The sequence below is a fragment of the Aspergillus uvarum genome (genome assembly GCF_003184745.1).
Source record: "Aspergillus uvarum CBS 121591 unplaced genomic scaffold BO82scaffold_10, whole genome shotgun sequence".
In the NCBI taxonomy this organism is placed as follows: Eukaryota; Fungi; Ascomycota; class Eurotiomycetes; order Eurotiales; family Aspergillaceae; genus Aspergillus; species Aspergillus uvarum.
Genome location: NW_020291307.1, coordinates 155,839 through 173,158, shown reverse-complemented (window position 1 = coordinate 173,158; position 17,320 = coordinate 155,839). Strand labels below are relative to the sequence as shown.

Sequence of the window (17,320 nt, the reverse complement as noted above, 5' to 3'; positions counted from 1 at the left end):
GGCACTCCGTGTTATAGGGACTCTATGCGATTGTACTATACAATCTGGATCTGCAATCATTCTACCTGGATATACGCCTAGTTTTAGGGCCTGTCCCAAAGCAGTGACGTCCACTGCAGTGCCTTGAGAACTAACATGCGAATACCTAGTAAGAATACTAAACAATAGTACCCTTCGAAGTACCCCTAAGCAGCCTAGAGAGCCCAGACTTGATCCCTACCCAACGCACCCATCAACCCAATCCCCCCCCCCCCCCCCAAAATATGAAACAGTCAGTCCAGCCCTCCCGTATCCGGAACCCAATCCACGAGCACGAGCCTCATACTCCGTACCTAAATCTCAGCACAACACCTTAAACCACCCAGCACTCGCTACACAACCCGCTGCAATCCCAGACCACCAACGCTCCATCCAGTAAAAGGTAGAAAGGAGGTAAGCACCATGCACCAAGAACACGAGGCTCTCACCCACCCACCCAACCAGGACGAGGCGAGATCGACAATCTACTAGGTAACTAGATACCTATAGTATGATATATTATACCCCGTCCCAACTCAGAACTAAGCTAAACTAGCGCAAGGCTGGAGCCTCCAATAGACAACCTCCAAACAATCCCATTCTTCGCTGTATCACCTGAACTGAAGCTAACTATAGCATGGTACTCACTCTCCCACTAGTCTATGATCTACGGAGTAATCCACCCATCCGAGTACAAATCTGGAACCAGAATCTCAGCTCCGAAAAAGCAAATACCCCCTTAAACAAAGGATTAGAGGAGGGGCGTCTGTCCAGCTACCACGATTCTCCACTCGAGCTAAGTACGCGCTCGAATTTGCATGGATGCAGTGGGGACAGGTCGATCGATCGGATCGTCCTCGGGTACTGTGCCTTAGTCCATGACTACTGTACACTACAGTTGAAGGAATGGGACTATTGCTTGCGAAAAAAGCAATTATGTGGCGACACGTCCACATAACCAATAGCATCCTCAAGAATGCGGGATTGGAAATCAAAATTTCGGGACTAACAATCAAGATCTGACTTTCTCGTCCGCAGATATCGCTTCACGTCACTGGATTTTCGTATTGTATGGATACACCATCAAATCATACAGAATCAGAAAACCAACCCGGCTAGCAAACCGATCCACACCAAGCATGCTTTTCCCACACGCACGAGTACAGTCCATTAGGTAGTAGCACCTAGAAAGCTGGACTAACACTCCGTCCTCGCCACCAACCCCTCCGTCCCCGTCACCCGATCCCGATACATTCGCTCCGCCCACCCCAAGAACCGCTCCACGTCGGCCACATTCGACACCAGCCCGAAAGACACCCGCACCGCCCCGCCCGACGGCAGCCCCAGCAGCTGGATATACTCCTCCACCGTTAGCGTGTCCCTGAATTGTCTGCGCAGACGCCGCAGCAGGGGCTTCGTGATCCCAAAGGCGTGTTCCGCCGCGCCGGGGTTACAAAAACAGCCCGTACGGAGGGAAATGCCCGCCGCGGCCGACTCCTGCGCGACGATGCGCTCGTCGACGATCTTCCCGGTCTGGTCCAGGAAGTTGAAGGCGATCGTGCCGCCGCGGTCGCCGCCAGGATCGACGCCGGGGCTGTTCGGATCCGGCGCGGGCCCGTAGATCTTCACCATTGGCGATCCATCGCTGTGTCGCAGCGCCTGCAGCCCCGCCAGACAGTATCCGGTCAGGCAGTGGACGCGCGTGCGGATGTTCTCGACCCCCAAGGATTGGATCCACTTCAGCCCGACCGAGATCTCCGGGATGGCGAGGAAGTTCACCGTGCCGTCCTCGAACGCCCCCTCCGTCGTCGTCAGACTGTGCCACTGCGCGTCGGTCAGCACGGCTTGCACGGTCCCCCCGGCGAACCACGGGCGGGACAGGCGCGCGAGAGCGTCCTTGCGGGCGACCAGACATCCCAGACCCGTGGGGAAGCCGAAGACCTTGTACCAGCTCATCAGAATGAAGTCCGGTTGCGGGTTGCCTGGGGAAAGGTCCAGCTGATTGGTGGGGAGGTACGCTGCTGCGTCGAGGAGAACGTCGTAGCCGGCTTGTTGAGCCGTGTTAACCCACTCGAGTGGATGGCGGACGCCGCTGAAGTTGCTCTGGGCGGGGTAGGCGAAAAGACCTTTGCGTTTCTTCGGACGGTCCGTATCTGAAGACCGACGAGTCCAGGGCCATGTGGTTGGTGGTACGAGCGCAGAGACCAAGGCGCCGGGATCGACGCGCAGCGACGGGGTCTGCAGCGGGAGGTAGACCGTGCGCGCGTGTCGGCGGCGGGCATACTCCCGAATTCCATTCACCGAGTTGTGGTTGTCGGCAGTGAGGAGGAAGGTGGAGTTGCGGCCGAAAGGATAGGACTCGCCGATCAGTCGGGCGGCCCCGGTGGCGTTGGGTGTGATGATCACGGTGTAGGTATCTGGGGATGCGTTCAGGTACTGCAGCACATCGGCGCGGGCTTGTTCAACGAGCTTAGTCGACGCTTCGCTGGTCGGGTTGGCGGAGTGGGGGTTGCTGAACAGGTCGGCGCTGAGTCGTGCCTGATGTGCTTGGTACTGCGCTTTGGCAGCCAGTCCAGCCCCGGTATAGTCCAGGTAGACATGGTTGTTCTTGTCGAGGTAGCTGTACTCGGTTGCACGCAGACGGTCAAAGAAAGCGGTGGTCTCGTATTCAGGAAAAGACTCCAGAATATTCCGGCTGGCACTGACAGCAACCTCGGGTTCACACTCGCTGGTTGGGAGACTTGAAGTAGACGAAGGAGGGGTAGGAGGCAGACGGGTGGGGGCTTTGAGGGTATATCCCAGTGAAGGGGGGATGGCCGGCTTCAGGTCAGCCGGGGGGAGCATCTGGGGCATGAATGACTGCATAGTAGGCAAAAAGTATGTAACGAATCAATAATCAGGTATGTGGAAAATATGGTTGGACCTGAGGCAAACAGCCAGCGAAAGGTCGCCTTTATAGCTTCGCAAGGGCACCCCATGCTGTGAGATTGAGTTCCTCAGCGGGCGACACAAAGCCATTCTTCGATCGAGACCATCAGCCTCCCGCCGTCAATCTGGCCCGAGGAAATCCCATGATACTGTCAGGCGAACCCTCCGAGCCAGCCGGGTGCGGTTCCCCTTGCGCCAGAGGATCCTGCGCCTCGGCGTCGCTCCCCTCCATGCCTCGACTCGTGTTTGCTGACCGCCGTCATTCGCAGACGGCGCAACCCGCCATGGATCAGGGATGGTGAGAAGTGAGCATCCTAGCTGACTAGTGGAAAATCCTCCTCATGCAGGTCCAGCTTTGTTGCGTGCTGATAACGGCATTGCAGTCACCCTGGCTGGCGTTCGTTGCGATGCTTATGCGAGCTGGATGCGGTTGGCACGACGAGAACCCTGCTGCGGGGTGATAAATGTGAGAAGGTCGCATTTTACCGCCAAGTAGCCAAGCGAAATTGAGGCCCAACGAGACCAAAATTCGGCGCCGTCAGGGCAGTGTTCGTGTTCTAGAGATAGTGGGTAAGCCTGCATTCTTGACAGAAAAATGAGGAGAGCTGACTGTCAATCTAGACATGATAGCCTTGTTCGCAGGATGGCCGCGACAAAACAATAGCCGGAGTAAGCGACACTTGCTGGAGCCAGCGATTTAGCTACTGCCCTTCAATTGGCCGGCGTATAGCAGCCAGACTATTGCTCCTAGTGCGATCAATACGCTGAGTAGCCTATGAGATGGCCTAGGGCGACTCGCCACTAGCACATCTCTCAGACCCTGGTACGAACATGTGTTCCTGGTCTGGAAAGAAAGATGTGGAGGTCATCTGCTGGTCGATGGATTGGGCGAATGCCAGCTTCCAGCTGCCCCTCAGGTTCACTTTGCTGACATGCCTGGTGGCGTCGCAGGACTGGGCTGGCTGCTTAGTGGAAAATTCGGAATGATACCACAATGACAATTGTACTGAATCCGACGACACGCCGTTCGCATCGTTGATGTCGAAGACACTCAAGCAGCGTAAGCCGGAGACAAAAAAGTATCGTTGGTAAGGATCATGGATGAGGCCGAGGATGCCAGTCAACCGGGACATGTCCTCACCGCCCGCTCGGACCATTTGTTCTTTTCCTTGCCTTCTTTCCTTCTTCCCCTCTACCAAACTCAATCATCAATGCTTTGATCTCCCACTCACAATCCATTTGTTACATTATCTGGGGAAATCCTTCAGCGCTGCTCTATCTTCAATCCAACCATTGCAGACCCGTCTGCCACCCTCAGGCACGAATTCCCCCCCTCCCCCAGTATGACGGACATACCCAAGGACCAACCGCAGCCCGACAGACCGAGTATTTGGAATTGCCCATGCATCGCATCACAGCCCACCAAATCACGGCGGCTAATTCTCCTTCCTGCGAGCATCGCATCTGATTGAAGGATTCCAGTTGCGCCCACCGATGTATCCACGTCTTGACTGCACTGACCATCATTCGAACCGTCGACTGGCGCTCAGGCTCGACAGTCCGACATTGTTGAGGGTGTCTACGGAGGTGTCCACTAATTAAGGCTGCATTGGTCGCTGGGCCCTCCGCCGATCCACAGCTAAGGGTCACTCCAGCTCCACTAACACGCAGTGATAGAGTCTTTGCTAATTGCATTTGCTGCCTTAGGCGAAGCAATTCGCATCGTCAAGTAGTATAGATGGGATCCGGCACCGGTATCAGCCGGGTCACACAGCGGCATGGTTGGCGTCACCCCAGCGTTGTACGGCCGCGCAGGGTGACTCGTGTATGTGAGACCTGCGTGCGCCTTGGAATCCGGACGGTCGGCGATGGGGAGTCTCGTCGACGGCTTTTGCTGTGACCATCTGATCTGGATTGGGGGGTGTTGCGAGTGCGAGTAACGAGCGGGGTATGCGTGGGTTGTACGCAGGGGGGTATGAATATCATGCACCGTCTCTCTCTAGCGTGAATTGTATAGTCCTGGGGTCAACGCCCCAAAATGTGACAGGAATGCGGTTTCTCGTCCAATTACCCCTCACAGCTAGTGACCAGATCCCATGACCGGATGTTTCCGCAACCCAATCTCGCATCCTCAATCGTGGAATCTTCCGCACACTATCTTTGATTGCTAGAGGTGATGGCTATCACACTGGTCGAGCTATCGCACCTGCACTAATGTACACACTTTCCACTATCAACCAACCCCTCTCACCAGCCCGCAACCCATCTAACCACTAAGCGTTGATGCTGATCTCATACGGCGCAACAGTAAACCACGCATCAGACCCCGTCTTCGGCTCCGTGCCCGCCCCGAGCGTCTGGAGGTACAGACTCGAGGAGACGCCCTGGTTGTCGATCAGATAGTTGAAAAAGTCCATGATGTCCCCAGTGTAGTCCTGGACGTTCTCGCGGGCCACAAAGCTGAAGACCGTCCAGTCGTTCGGGCCCTTGTACAAGTCCCACACGCGGCCGCCGATGGTCGGGCTGGCGATCGGTCCGTCCGCGTTGCCGATCGGCTCGATGCCGCCGTAGACACCCAGCCAGACCATGACCTCGTACTCGTGGGTAGCGGTGGTGGAGGCGGCGGTGGAGAAGAACGCGTCGTAGGAGACGTCGGCTACAAGGTCGGTGCCGGTGTAGCTGTCGATGGTTAATGGGGTTTCGTTCGCTTCAGCATGCTACGAAGACTTACCTCCACGACCACGTAGTGGGGATACTAGTTATGGAGCTGAGTTGCTTCGCGCCGACGTTCAGCACCGCGTTGGGGTAGCTCTTGACGTAGTCGTCGCCGCCGGCCCAGGTCCACGAGGACTGCCAGGAGATGGAATTGCCGCTCACATAGTCGAGGTAGGTGCACTCCGAGCCGGAGGTAGCGTAGTCCTCGCCCCAGAGGTTGTTGTAGAGGATGAAGTCGTCGGTGGTGATGATGTTGTTCTTGGTGCAGATGGTCTCAATCGCGTCGCGGGCGGTGCGCTGCGCGGCAAGCGCGGGCGCAGCGAGGAGGGCAAGAGCGTACGGTCTCATGATGATAGCACGACAGAGTTGGAATGTTTCCGATAGACAGACATTCTGCTCGATGGGTGCGAGGATTATCGTGATTATATCCTCGGTCGCAAATTCAGGGGTTCCGCCCCCACGGATTAGTGTGAGACATTCTCTGCTTCCATGGCAGTGTTGATCCTTTGATTGCCTGTTGCGAACGCGATATTGGGGGCTGAGTCGGAATTAAAGCGAAGTCGCTTGAAGCTTGGGGCCCACTTCAGGGCGACGCCAAGTTCGATTGGATCGACCGATATCCGCAGGATCAAGTCTGCCTTGATGCCCGGGATAAGCAATCAACCCTTCTTGCACCCGCGTCACAAGACCGATGGTCGGGTTGATTGCGGAATGGCGTGGATGACGTCAGCGGCCCGTTCCATCAGCCCATCGCCACACTTTGAGCTTCACATCTACCCAAATCAGCACACAATGGCCTCCGACTCCCCCTCTGCCGAGCAGGTACATCAGCCCGGCACCGCCGACGGCTGGCACGGCATCATCCCCAGTAATGCGTTTCCCACCGAGCCCAACCGCTACCACCTGTACATCGGGCTGTTCTGCCCGTTCGCGCACCGCGTCAACTTCGTGCGCCACCTGAAGGGTCTCACGCACATCATCCGCACCAGCGTGGTCAAGCCGTATCCCAAGGGCGACGCGAAAGGCTGGCCCGGGTGGAAGTTCCCGGCCACCGAGACCGAGTACCCCGGCGCGACGGTGGACCACCTCTTCGGGGAGGACTACCTGCACAAGGTGTATTTCCGGGCGGATGCGGAGTACAAGGGACGATACTCGGTTCCGTTGCTGTGGGACACGAAGAGCAACACGGCGGTTGCGAATGTATGTCTTTTGTCGTCTAATCACAACCAGGTGGTCATTGTCCGCTCACCGCAACAACCCATAGGAAAGCATCGACATCCTCCGCTGGCTGCCCCGCGCCTTCAACGCACACCTCCCGCCCGCCCTCGCCGCGATCGACCTGTACCCGGCCCACCTCCGCGCGAAAATTGACGCTATCAGCCCCTGGCTGCAGGCCGACCTCAACACCGGCGTGTACAAGGCCGGCTTCGCCGAGACGCAGGAGGTCTACAACGAGAAGGTGATCCCGGTGTTCGGGGCGCTGAACAAGCTCGAGCGCCTCGTCGTCGCCCACGGCGGGCCGTTCGTGCTGGGCAAGGAGATGACGGAGCTCGACGTGCTGCTGTACGCGACGCTGATCCGGTTCGACACGGTGTACGTGCAGCACTTCAAGTGCAATCTCGGGACGATCCGCCACGATTACCCCGTCTTGAATAACTGGCTGAAGGGGATGTACTGGGATGTGCCGGCGGCGCGCGCGAGTACGGACTTCCGGCATATCAAGGAGAATGTAAGTTGTGTCTTCCTGGTGGTTGGGTAGAGCTGATGGGGAGCAGTATACCAAGAGTCACGAGATGATCAATCCGCGGGCGATTACACCGGTGGGGCCGTATCCGGATGTTGAGGAGGGGGTGGAGAGGGATTGGGGGGTGTTGAGGGTGGGAGGGGTGAAGCATCCGAAGGTTTTGGAGTATGAGGCCGGGATTCCGGATGTGGCGGTTTAATGCAAATGTCGGATGTCAGATGTCCCTGGGAAGATTATGAGATTAGCAGCACGCGATGGTGAAACTCAGAGCATTGATTAGCAATAGCCTGTTGAGAGGAGAAAAACAATACCCCTAGCCAGAGCTTCTGAACCTCGGTGCAAGTGATAATGCAGATCGGCTCTTACATACTTTACCGTAATGCGCACCACAAATTGAGCAATTCCAACTGTAAACGCCACCACAGTACCCTATCGCAAGATCCAGCCTGTCGACGATCATTCACGTGCCTCGGCGGATGCGAAGCAACCAGCGTCGCAGCCAACGTATATCTCGCAACCATGGAACCCGTCGGGACGATCGGCTGCTCGAGATCGTCGCCAGGAACCGACCACACTTCCCTATAGTGCATGCATCGGATTCTGCATACACACATGCACTGTGTGTGGTCATTATCGCTAACCTGCATAAGATGTTACATGGGCTAATCCAGAAACCCCGCCGTTTCACTAGCTACCCCACACCGTTCCATCTATTTCCGACCACGGAGTCGTGCAGGCGTTCATGCAAACACCACCCCTAACCACTAACCACTGACCACCTGTTCCCGCTCCATCCAGAGCCGAGAACTACAACTGATACTTAAAATCAAGTCCTGTAAACAAACAAGCACCCTAGACTACTTCTGAATTCAAGTAACCCAAAAACAAGTTCCGGAAGTAAACACAACACGAAACACGAGCACAAAACAAGCAACCCAAAAATCAGTTCCCGCCGGATCACTCCCTCCCTCCCGATGACCCAAACATAACTGAAATTTGAGCTGCCTCAACCTCCGACAATAGAACTTTCAGGCTCGGTTCAGGTACGAAACCCAATCCTGGGGGCAGCTCCTGACCCGACCCTGACCTACCCCTGTCGTCTCCCCACCACGCACTCAGTCCACATTATCTGCATACTGTACCACAGAGAAGGAAGATATAAACCCCCTCCCCCTCCCCCTCTCCAGAAGAATCCATCCAACAACAGCGCAGGCTCGGTTTCCTTCACTTCACTTTACTTCCTCTCAGCACCAGTATAATATTCAATCTTCTTGTTGACAAGATAAGATAAGATAATATCTAATCCTAATCGTGCGTCCTCACCCCCTCCAAGATCCCAACAACCACTACCAATCTAACTAAAGGAATACAGAAAATGCAATTCACCATCCTCACCACCCTCACCACCCTCTTCCTAGCCGCCTTCGTCGCCGCCAACCCGGAGGCCAACCCCAACCCCGAACCCTTTAATATCGGCTTCGGCGTGGATGCTGCTGCCAACGCGGCTGCTGAGGTCGCTGCGCAGGTCGGGGCTGGGTTGGGTGCTGGTGTGAACATCTAAACCTTACTCTTAACCAGTACTACGTGGTGGAGTTTACTTGGTGGAGCGGGAAGAGATGGTTTGAGGTATGATTTCGTCCGCGAATATTGTGGGATGATGGGGTGCTGATGTCTTTATATAGTGTTGGTGGGATGGAGGTGTGATGGTTTATATAGTACCGGTTGGGTGATTAGTTGCTTTGTTGAATGGGGTTTTGGAGGTGGAAGAGAGGGAGGCTGGATCTCGTGCTGTTTCTGTCTCAAATTCTGGCAATGAAGATGATTCTCTTGATGAGTGTGTTTGGTGTGAGGGTGTTACGGTTGGGGACGGAGATATGTAGCAGGGGTGGTGATGGTGGCCATCTACTGGGATTGTAAGGTAGCATGAGTAATATCAGGTAGTGGACTAGGGTACTCAAGCTAATTGACCGGCTGCACTCATTTGCAAAGGGTAATATATACGGGTAGGACTGTCAATGTCCACAGAAGTTGTACTATGCGACGTACTCTATGCACTGTTCGTGTAAGTAGCTCATCTGTGCAAATAGCGCATAGAAAACATCTATGCGAGTTATGTATAAAGCTGACTCAGCAATGCATTTGCGTACGTAAACAACCTCACCAAGCTACACAACTCCTCACTCGCTACACGACTACTAACTCATCTGGATGTCTGACGACAATAGCATAAACTTTCTATTCTTCAAGCGTAACGTCATCAATCTGCCCAATCCACTACCATGCCACCAGGACACAAAGAAATGCATATCGATCCACAACACACACATATATATATATACAGCGAAGAAAGTAACGAGAGAATAGAACGGTAGGGAAAACCACAGCCACGGCCACAGCCACAGCAGCTCACTCACAACCCCCCAAGCCCAGCTCACAACCCCTTAAATCAACTCCAACAAGGCCGGCACCACCGAATTCATATACGTATCATACACCATATACGAGCTCGTATTGCCCAGGAAGATCTGTTCCGAAATATTCCCGACCTGGGTGAGCAGCGTCGGTAGGTGCACGGAATCCGGGACCCCGTAGACCATGGACGCCAGCTTGGTGTGGCTGGAGGCGTTGAGCTTGCTGAACGTGCCGGCGCTGATGGCGTCCTGGAAGGAGGCGTAGGGCGACTCGAAGACCACCGTGCTGTCGGCCAGGTCGAGGTAGGCGTTGTCTGGGGGGGTGCCGGGGTTGGTGACCACCTTCATCATTGAATTAGCATCCTGATTGCGGGGAAAGGGAGAAGGAAGGAAGGGGAAGCGTACGTAGTTCTCCGGCCCAAGCCCGTCTTTACTCTTGATGAGATTCGACAGCGTCGTGTAATAGCTGACCAGATCCGCGCTGTAGGCGTTGGGCGCCTCGTCGAGGAAAATGCCGTGCACCGCGAAGGAGGAATTGCCCGACGCGCTGGGCCAGTTCGCGTACGTGTTGATGTCCTTCTCGACGTCGGCGATCGCCCGCGTGCCCTTCTGGGTTGGTACGTAGCCGATCGCCAGTACGTTGGAGTTTGCAGTTAGACTCGGCACGGCGGTCAGGAAAGCTGCGTCGGGGAGGGTGCTGGTGCCGGGTCCGCTGCTCGGGTTGATGATTACGGTGAAGTGGACGTCGGGGAAGGATGCAACCCTTTCTTTCGTTAGAATTGTGCTGATTTGAGAGAGCGGGTGGAGAGGTGAGGGGGACCTACAAGTCCAACAGTGGAGTCCATTTGCCGGGGTCCGGGTACACGTAAAAGGGAATGATGACCTGGGCTTTCAGCGAGCTGATCGCTGCGGCGGCGGCGGAAGAGGCTGCCGCTGCTGCGGAGGATGCGGCGACGGTGGCGGAGGCGATCACGGATTCGATCACGGATTCGATCGCCGTGGCTTCTGCGACGGTCGCTGCAGCAGTCTCGCTGTCGTGCGGCCTGGTCTGCCAGATCGGGGGCCCCACGCTGTAGCCCTGGTGATGGTGCTGGCGCCGGTGCAGGTGGTCGTGCTGATGGTGACCCGCGGTGGCCGGCGCGGGGAGCAGGGCGATGCAGCTCAGCATCACCCCGAGCGCACGAGAGGGAGTGGTCCAGACCATACTGCCGGAAGCAAAGAGAAAAAGAACGACTTGAGGTTAAAGAAGGTGAAAGGAAGACGCTTGCCAGAAGCTCTTGAAGTCCCGCTGGGTTCCAGACCAAAACCTCGAGGGAGCGACCATCGAGTCTTTATACTCCCCACCATGGCGACGATTGCGTGTGTGCCTGGCCCAATGCCGAAGCCAGTCATCTTAAGTCAGTCAATCAAGTAGGCGCTGGGATTGGGATTGGGGATCGGATATTTAATGTGAAACAACAGGCGAGGATCCGATTAGCGGGCAAACGGGCAGATCCTGGCCCGAGTGGAGATTGCAGGGGGACTGTCATTCCACCACACGCCCTCATTGGATCTCGCTTGGAAATTACTATGTACTGCCTGTCGATGTGCCTGGCACTAAGGCTAGAGAACTTTTCCGACTTCGATTCTGTCTTTGTTTCTTTGTTTCTTTCCAGATATCTATCACCATTGCGGTTGGGGTTGTTTGATGAGGGTTGGGGTGGCCGTCTCACCACTTTCTTTGTGTTCCCGCACCACCTCTACAGTACGTACAGTACAGTATGTACGTACGTCCTGCCGGGTCAACTGTCTTCGCTAACCCCAACTCAATGCAGCAGCGCAATGCAGGCCAGGTAAGATCACGACTCGTGTCGGCGCCAATACTCCGGCCACAGTCCCCCAAACCATCGACAAGGACAGACCTACTTCTGTCCCCCACTGGGCCAGCCCCGTCCAATTTCCCCTCGCCTGTGACCTCGAGTTGCCAACCGGGCCAATACCGTGGTCCGCACGGACACGAGTGCGTTGGACCCGCCCCATCGGTGGCGTTTATCTAATCCGATCATGGCCGCCCATCGCATCTCGTTTCATCTCATTTCATCTGCACAGGGTTGAGCGCTCCGCCGGCCTCGTATGTTCGAGGCTAGATGACGGGCACACACCATCGGTGAGGAACAAAGGAGTTTTGGGATGGACGCGCTGGGCGAAAGTCCGACCGTAGAAGTTGTGGGGGTGAGTTGTTTTTGGTCCCATTTTGAACTGCTTTGTACCGTGACCGGTCAATATACTTCAACGCCGGACTCGGTGACAATCGGATGGTTTGAACAAGAATCATTGCTTGCATTCGAGATGTCAATGTCCAGGCAGATGACTTGGGATAAGGCCGAGTTGGAATTCTTGGGGTCGGAATTAAGCACACGGCTCGAACCATGGCTCGGACGCCCGGGAGTTGTGTCCTCGGGGGATGTACTTTGACCTCGCGGTGACCGGGTGGTCTCTCGCCGGGGATGTGGTTCGAAAGGGGTTATTACGATACCTTTGTGTGTACAGCGACTGGGATGTATCGCACAGATCAAGCTGATACTGCTACTTCTGCAATGCCACGGTAGACACGGCTGGACCACAAAGACCGCACTTCAAGATTGCGATCGCTGGAGGAGTGCTGGGAGTGGGAACTATGATTGGGTGCGGTTTCTGCTCCGATGCCCGTACCTGAACATGAAGCAGATTACATTGGATCTGTCATGTAAGGTATCCTTGCTATACTCAAACAACAAACAAGAGCCTCAAACCGGGCGTTGGCGGTGAGCTGACGAGGGACGACTGGGAGCTGGGTTGGTTGACACTTGCTGATGAGGTGATTCAAGTTTGCAACGCTCCAGCTTAGTCAAGACTGGTCATCACGAGGCGGCGCCAATGTCAGGGAAAGAAGAACCGACGAGCACAGCGGGAGTCGAACCTGCATCCACGAACAGGCTCGTATCCCGACCGCGCAGCTGCTTAGAAATTACGCACGACCCGACCCCATGCATACTGCCAGCATGGAGGATTTACGACTCGGTGCTTGTCTTGCTTGTCTTGCTTGCCTTCCTTGTCCAAGCGACGTTAGAACAGGACTTCATAGCTCATCCTCGGTGGGTGGCACAGCAGCCGAACTTGATAGAGTTATCTATGATCCCAACATGGCCATTGGCCGCTGTCCCCAACCTTATCATTTGGTTACCTCGAATTGCGGGAGCTCAGGGCTCTAGGCGAAGTCCGCCGTCAAGGGCGTACATGATACCAAGGCAGCTATCAGCACCGATGGCAGATCCCCGCCCCAACTTGTAAGCTGACTGCAATGCCTCTGTGCTCTATTGCCCTGCAGGGTCGCGGATCGAGTACTTATCTCCGTCGGTTACCCGAGTCCAGCCTGGATTACAACGTGTCTGAGCGGGCGGAGTTGGCAAGTTCACATGAACTCCGCAAGCGATGATCACAATTGTCTTGCTTCTGGGGCGAGGAGCATTGAACAGGATACTCCCCGAGAGCAATCACCCTGTCAGACCCGGCACGCGTCCACCGTTCCACGATAAGGTGGTCAGCGACTACTTCGGTCGGCGTTGGATGGCCGCCCAGCACGGATCTCACCATCACCCTCATTCCGCTGCAGTGCAACCCTGGGGTTAGCTAGTCACATGCCACATGTCTCAACTTACCTCCAGATTGGAGCAACCGCTTTCTGGCAGTGGGTGAAGTGCCAAGATGCCGGACTAGAATTTTTAGTCGGGTTCTCGAAGAGTTGACTGACAGCCAGGGGGAACTAGTCGATCTAGCCCTGAACAATGTGCCAAGTGTTTCCCACTATCACCCCAGCCCCAGCAGGCTGACACTTGGGGCAAACTGAAGCGAGTGCTATCACTGTGACCCCTCGACCCACGATGTTATTGCCATGCCCATTCTGGCTCCAGTGACATCAATCTCTGCCGGAAAGCTCTGTCAGACAACCATCGTGATGATCATGCTACATGACTCGGGGGAACGTCGGAGGTGGCGAAGTCGGGTGGACACTGATTTCATGGAGAGTCATGGCGGCTCCAGCAGCGGAGGCAGCAAGAGAAACCCAGCATCAGAATCTGATCGGCTGAACGATCTTCCTGCTCCGGTGCGGAGGGTGAGGCTATCCTCGGCGAATCCGCGCGTGTGGCTGGGACTGCCTTCCACCGAGTCATGTGATTGGCAAGCGGGCAGCCCTCCCGATCCACCTTTCCCCCCTTGGCCGCACCAAAACCTTCCACGAACCGTGCCGGAAGGATCAGAAAAAACCTTGATATCTGCTGATGCAACCTTGTTTGATATGATATTTGCTTGATACTGAGGCAGAGAGATAACCGGGGTCGTTTTTATCTCCGGGGTTCTCCGTATTCGAGTAAACACTACCCTGTCTATCATCTCATCCTGTCTATTGCTCACCTTCCTTCATTGCCACCTGTGCGGAGGCTGTCCGGTGAGCATGAAAATAGCATAGCATCCGACCCATCATCCATGAGCCAGACTTCACGTCGATCCGGGAGAATCAGGCTAGATTCGTGCGCGTGTGCCTTCTTATCCCTTAGGGTCTAGCGTAACACCACCGGCCACACTCATAGGCTGCACAGGAGAAATGTGACTAAGAAGAACCGGCGAGGCAAATAGGGTTGCAACCTTAGGAATCCGCTCCAGCAGAGCTTATCACCGCACGACTCTCCTTTGGGCAATCTCCGCCACTGCACCACCGGGTCACTCAGGGCTGCAACCAGTCTGCGTGGCGGAAAACCCTCTTATCACACCCACCCCCCCCATCGGTCCACTGCTCTGGTTTCGCTGTTATCGTCTCACCCACCCAAAGTGAATTAAAGCTAGCCAACCGCCCCACTGCCATACACCACGAACCCCACTCGAATTTTCCCTCCCCTCGCTGGGCTTGGCTGCCCTCATGCACTCCCGCAGTGAATAAAATCCTGTCCACGCCGTGACGTTTCCTCCTTCTCTCTCCTCCTCCCTCTTCCTCCCCTCCCAAATTTTGGGCCTGGGGGGACTGCTACCTTTGTCTTGCCCAGTATCACCCGATCCATCTCCATCATGGCCAAGGTCGGCACGAGAATCGTCTCCGCCCTCGAGCTGGACTCCAGCCGGGACTCGCGGTGGTCCAATGAAGGTTGGACCTCTTTACTTGCCCGCGCACTGCGCTGCGACGCTTGTTGTTGACTTGACCTCTGCAGATCTGCTACCCACTCCCCCGGAGCAGTGCAGTAAGTTGTTCTGGTGTGTTGATGGCGGATGTCAAGCCAGTGCTAATGCCCCCTAGCCTGGCGTTGGTGGAACTATGTTTCCTTCTACTGGTCGATCTCCTTCACCAACTGGACTCTGGGATCGGTAAGCCTGCCTCAGCCCGATCACGGACACCCACCCTCTGACTCGAGCAGAGTATGATTGGAATTGGCCTTAACTGGTGGCAATCCATCATCGTCATCTTCGTCTCCCAAATGATCTCCTCCATTGCGATGGCCTTCAACTCGCGCGCGGCCAGCGTGTATCACATCGGGTTCCCGTGCGTGGGACGCAGCGTCTTCGGCATGTGGGGCAGCTTCTACTTCGTCGGGGCGCGTGCTGTCCTGGCGATTGTCTGGTACTCCGTGCAGCGTGCGTATACCTGCCTGTGACATAACAATCAAACCACCCTAACGCGCAAGCAGTGTACTACGGCGCCGAGTACATGTTCAACATCCTCCGGGCGATCTTCGGCCACCACTTCACCGACATCCCGAACCACCTGCCGGCGAGCGCCCACGTCACCACGCAGCAGATGCTGGCGCTGTTCCTGTGCTGGATGGTGCACCTCCCGTTCTGCCACTTCCGGCCCTACCAGCTGCGCGGGTTCTTCATCTTCAAGACCTTCATTTCGCTGCCGGCGATGTTCGGGCTGTTCATCTTCGCCATGGTCAACACCGGCGGGAAGATCGGGTCGGTCTACACGCAGGACAGCCAGTCGACCACGGCGATGGCGTGGTTGATCATCTCGGGGATCAACAGTGGCTTGGGGTGAGTCCCTCCGTCGTATGCGGGGATAGTCAGCGGGCTAACCAGACCAGTAACACCGCCACGCTGATCACCAACCAGCCGGACTACTGCCGCTGGGCGAAGACGAAGAACGCGCCGCTGTGGACGCAGCTGATCTCCAACCCGATCGCGACGACCCTCTCCGCGAGTCTGGGTATCCTGGCCACCTCCGCCATCAACAACAAATACGGCACTTCCATTTGGTAAGCTTGCCCGTTACACCCTCCGCTCATCAGCACCCACTCACATCAGCAGGAACCAATGGGACCTGATGGAGTTCATCCTGGACCACTACTGGTCCGGCACCACGCGGTTCGCTGTCTTCCTGGCGGCCTTCGCCTGGCTCGTGCAGATCCTGGGCACCAACGTCGCGGCCAACATGATTTCCTTTGGGGCGGACTCGTCCATGCTGTTCCCGCGGTTCATCAACATGCGGCGCGGCCAGTACATCGTGCACACGCTGGCCTGGGCGGTGTGCCCGTGGGAGATCCTGGCGTCAGCGACCAAGTTCGAGACGTTTCTGTCGGGGTACGCCTTGTTCATGGGTAGTGTGGTTGCGATTATGGTTTGCGAATGTAGGTTTACTTAACCCCCATTGCCGCAATCACCCATCACCCCCCTCCGAACCATGCTAATTTTCCGTCCAGATTTCTGCTTCACCAAAGGCAACATCTTCATCCCCGCCCTGTACGATGGCACCCCGCTCAACAAGAGCTACTACTACCTCAAAGGGTGGAACATCCAAGCCGTGATCGCCTACATCATCGGCATTGCCTTCCCGTTTCCAGGGTTTGTGGGCTCGCTGGGCGCGCACGTGTCGACAACCGCGACGCGCATGGGCGACCTGGGCTGGATTCTGTCGTTCGTGACCGCCTTCGTGTGCTACTTTGCCATCTGCTGGGTGTGGCCCACCGAGAACCACAAGCGCATTCGCGCGGACAAGTTGGGGTGGGAGGCGGCGGTGGATGATGAGGAGGGGGAGGTGTATCTGAATGCTCGGGATGTGGGGGTGACGACGGAGGAGGTCGTGGTGGGCGGGAAGGAGAGGGAGGGGGAGAAACGGGGGTTGTGATATTCCGTCGTTTTTTGCTGCTCTTTCTTGGTTCGGGGAAGGGGGTTATTGATATATGCAGAGAATTGGGAAGGAGAAAGAACGGTCTGGGCTATTGGACCCGACCTGGACCTTCACTGGGGACTTGGGTACATACGGTACATACTGCATTGCGTTGCATACATATCTTCACTCGTCTTATAGATGGGGGCGAATAATGATTGATGGTCTCCTGAGTACGGTCTCTGACTTTCTTGTTATACGAACGGTGTAGTCCCTCGACTGGGTTAGTTGTAGGTTAGTAGTGTATTATCTTTCTCAAACAGCGCTAATCCAATGTCCAATTCAACTTCAACATAACTCCGAACCCATGCATTGAGCCCTAACCCAAATCCT

The 17,320-nt window shown here is 55.9% G+C and overlaps 8 protein-coding genes across 8 annotated transcripts; 4 read left to right on the top strand and 4 right to left on the bottom strand.

The window, feature by feature from the left end:
* Window positions 1–1,215: 1,215 nt before the first annotated feature.
* On the bottom strand, window positions 1,216–2,862 carry BO82DRAFT_276803 (PLP-dependent transferase; the record flags this gene model as incomplete). The annotated part of the gene is made up of 1 exon (XM_025631159.1): window positions 1,216–2,862. The coding sequence occupies one exon, from the start codon at window positions 2,860–2,862 to the stop codon at window positions 1,216–1,218; it is 1,647 nt and encodes a 548-aa protein (XP_025494783.1).
* A 2,068-nt stretch (window positions 2,863–4,930) lies between these two features.
* On the bottom strand, window positions 4,931–6,156 carry BO82DRAFT_7950 (xyloglucan-specific endo-beta-1,4-glucanase A). The gene is made up of 2 exons (XM_025641556.1): window positions 5,678–6,156; window positions 4,931–5,625 (listed from the first exon to the last, which is right to left on the bottom strand). Exons 1-2 carry the CDS (start codon window positions 6,007–6,009, stop codon window positions 5,220–5,222), a joined length of 738 nt encoding a protein of 245 aa, XP_025494782.1. The 5' UTR covers window positions 6,010–6,156; the 3' UTR covers window positions 4,931–5,219.
* Window positions 6,157–6,434: 278 nt separating this feature from the next.
* BO82DRAFT_304014 (putative cell wall organization protein/glutathione transferase (Gto3)) lies at window positions 6,435–7,792 on the top strand. Its single transcript, XM_025632170.1, has 3 exons — window positions 6,435–6,861; window positions 6,926–7,390; window positions 7,437–7,792. The coding sequence occupies exons 1-3, from the start codon at window positions 6,454–6,456 to the stop codon at window positions 7,602–7,604; spliced, it is 1,041 nt and encodes a 346-aa protein (XP_025494781.1). The 5' UTR covers window positions 6,435–6,453; the 3' UTR covers window positions 7,605–7,792.
* Window positions 7,793–8,956: 1,164 nt separating this feature from the next.
* On the top strand, window positions 8,957–9,365 carry BO82DRAFT_351789 (uncharacterized protein). The gene has a single exon (XM_025634517.1). It carries the CDS (start codon window positions 9,152–9,154, stop codon window positions 9,320–9,322), a length of 171 nt encoding a protein of 56 aa, XP_025494780.1. The 5' UTR covers window positions 8,957–9,151; the 3' UTR covers window positions 9,323–9,365.
* A 254-nt stretch (window positions 9,366–9,619) lies between these two features.
* Window positions 9,620–11,104, bottom strand: BO82DRAFT_351788 (spherulation-specific family 4 protein). Its single transcript, XM_025634516.1, has 3 exons — window positions 10,641–11,104; window positions 10,222–10,579; window positions 9,620–10,158 (listed from the first exon to the last, which is right to left on the bottom strand). Exons 1-3 carry the CDS (start codon window positions 11,018–11,020, stop codon window positions 9,847–9,849), a joined length of 1,050 nt encoding a protein of 349 aa, XP_025494779.1. The 5' UTR covers window positions 11,021–11,104; the 3' UTR covers window positions 9,620–9,846.
* A 366-nt stretch (window positions 11,105–11,470) lies between these two features.
* BO82DRAFT_7916 (uncharacterized protein) lies at window positions 11,471–11,895 on the top strand. The gene has a single exon (XM_025641555.1). It carries the CDS (start codon window positions 11,577–11,579, stop codon window positions 11,850–11,852), a length of 276 nt encoding a protein of 91 aa, XP_025494778.1. The 5' UTR covers window positions 11,471–11,576; the 3' UTR covers window positions 11,853–11,895.
* BO82DRAFT_351787 (uncharacterized protein) lies at window positions 11,887–12,086 on the bottom strand. Its single transcript, XM_025634515.1, has one exon. The coding sequence runs from the start codon at window positions 12,046–12,048 to the stop codon at window positions 11,893–11,895; it is 156 nt and encodes a 51-aa protein (XP_025494777.1). The 5' UTR covers window positions 12,049–12,086; the 3' UTR covers window positions 11,887–11,892.
* A 2,806-nt stretch (window positions 12,087–14,892) lies between these two features.
* BO82DRAFT_351785 (nucleobase cation symporter-1 family protein) lies at window positions 14,893–17,280 on the top strand (the record flags this gene model as incomplete). The annotated part of the gene is made up of 8 exons (XM_025634514.1): window positions 14,893–14,971; window positions 15,036–15,065; window positions 15,122–15,189; window positions 15,240–15,456; window positions 15,510–15,855; window positions 15,906–16,076; window positions 16,129–16,448; window positions 16,521–17,280. 8 exons carry the CDS (start codon window positions 14,896–14,898, stop codon window positions 16,943–16,945), a joined length of 1,653 nt encoding a protein of 550 aa, XP_025494776.1. The 3' UTR covers window positions 16,946–17,280.
* Window positions 17,281–17,320: the final 40 nt, after the last annotated feature.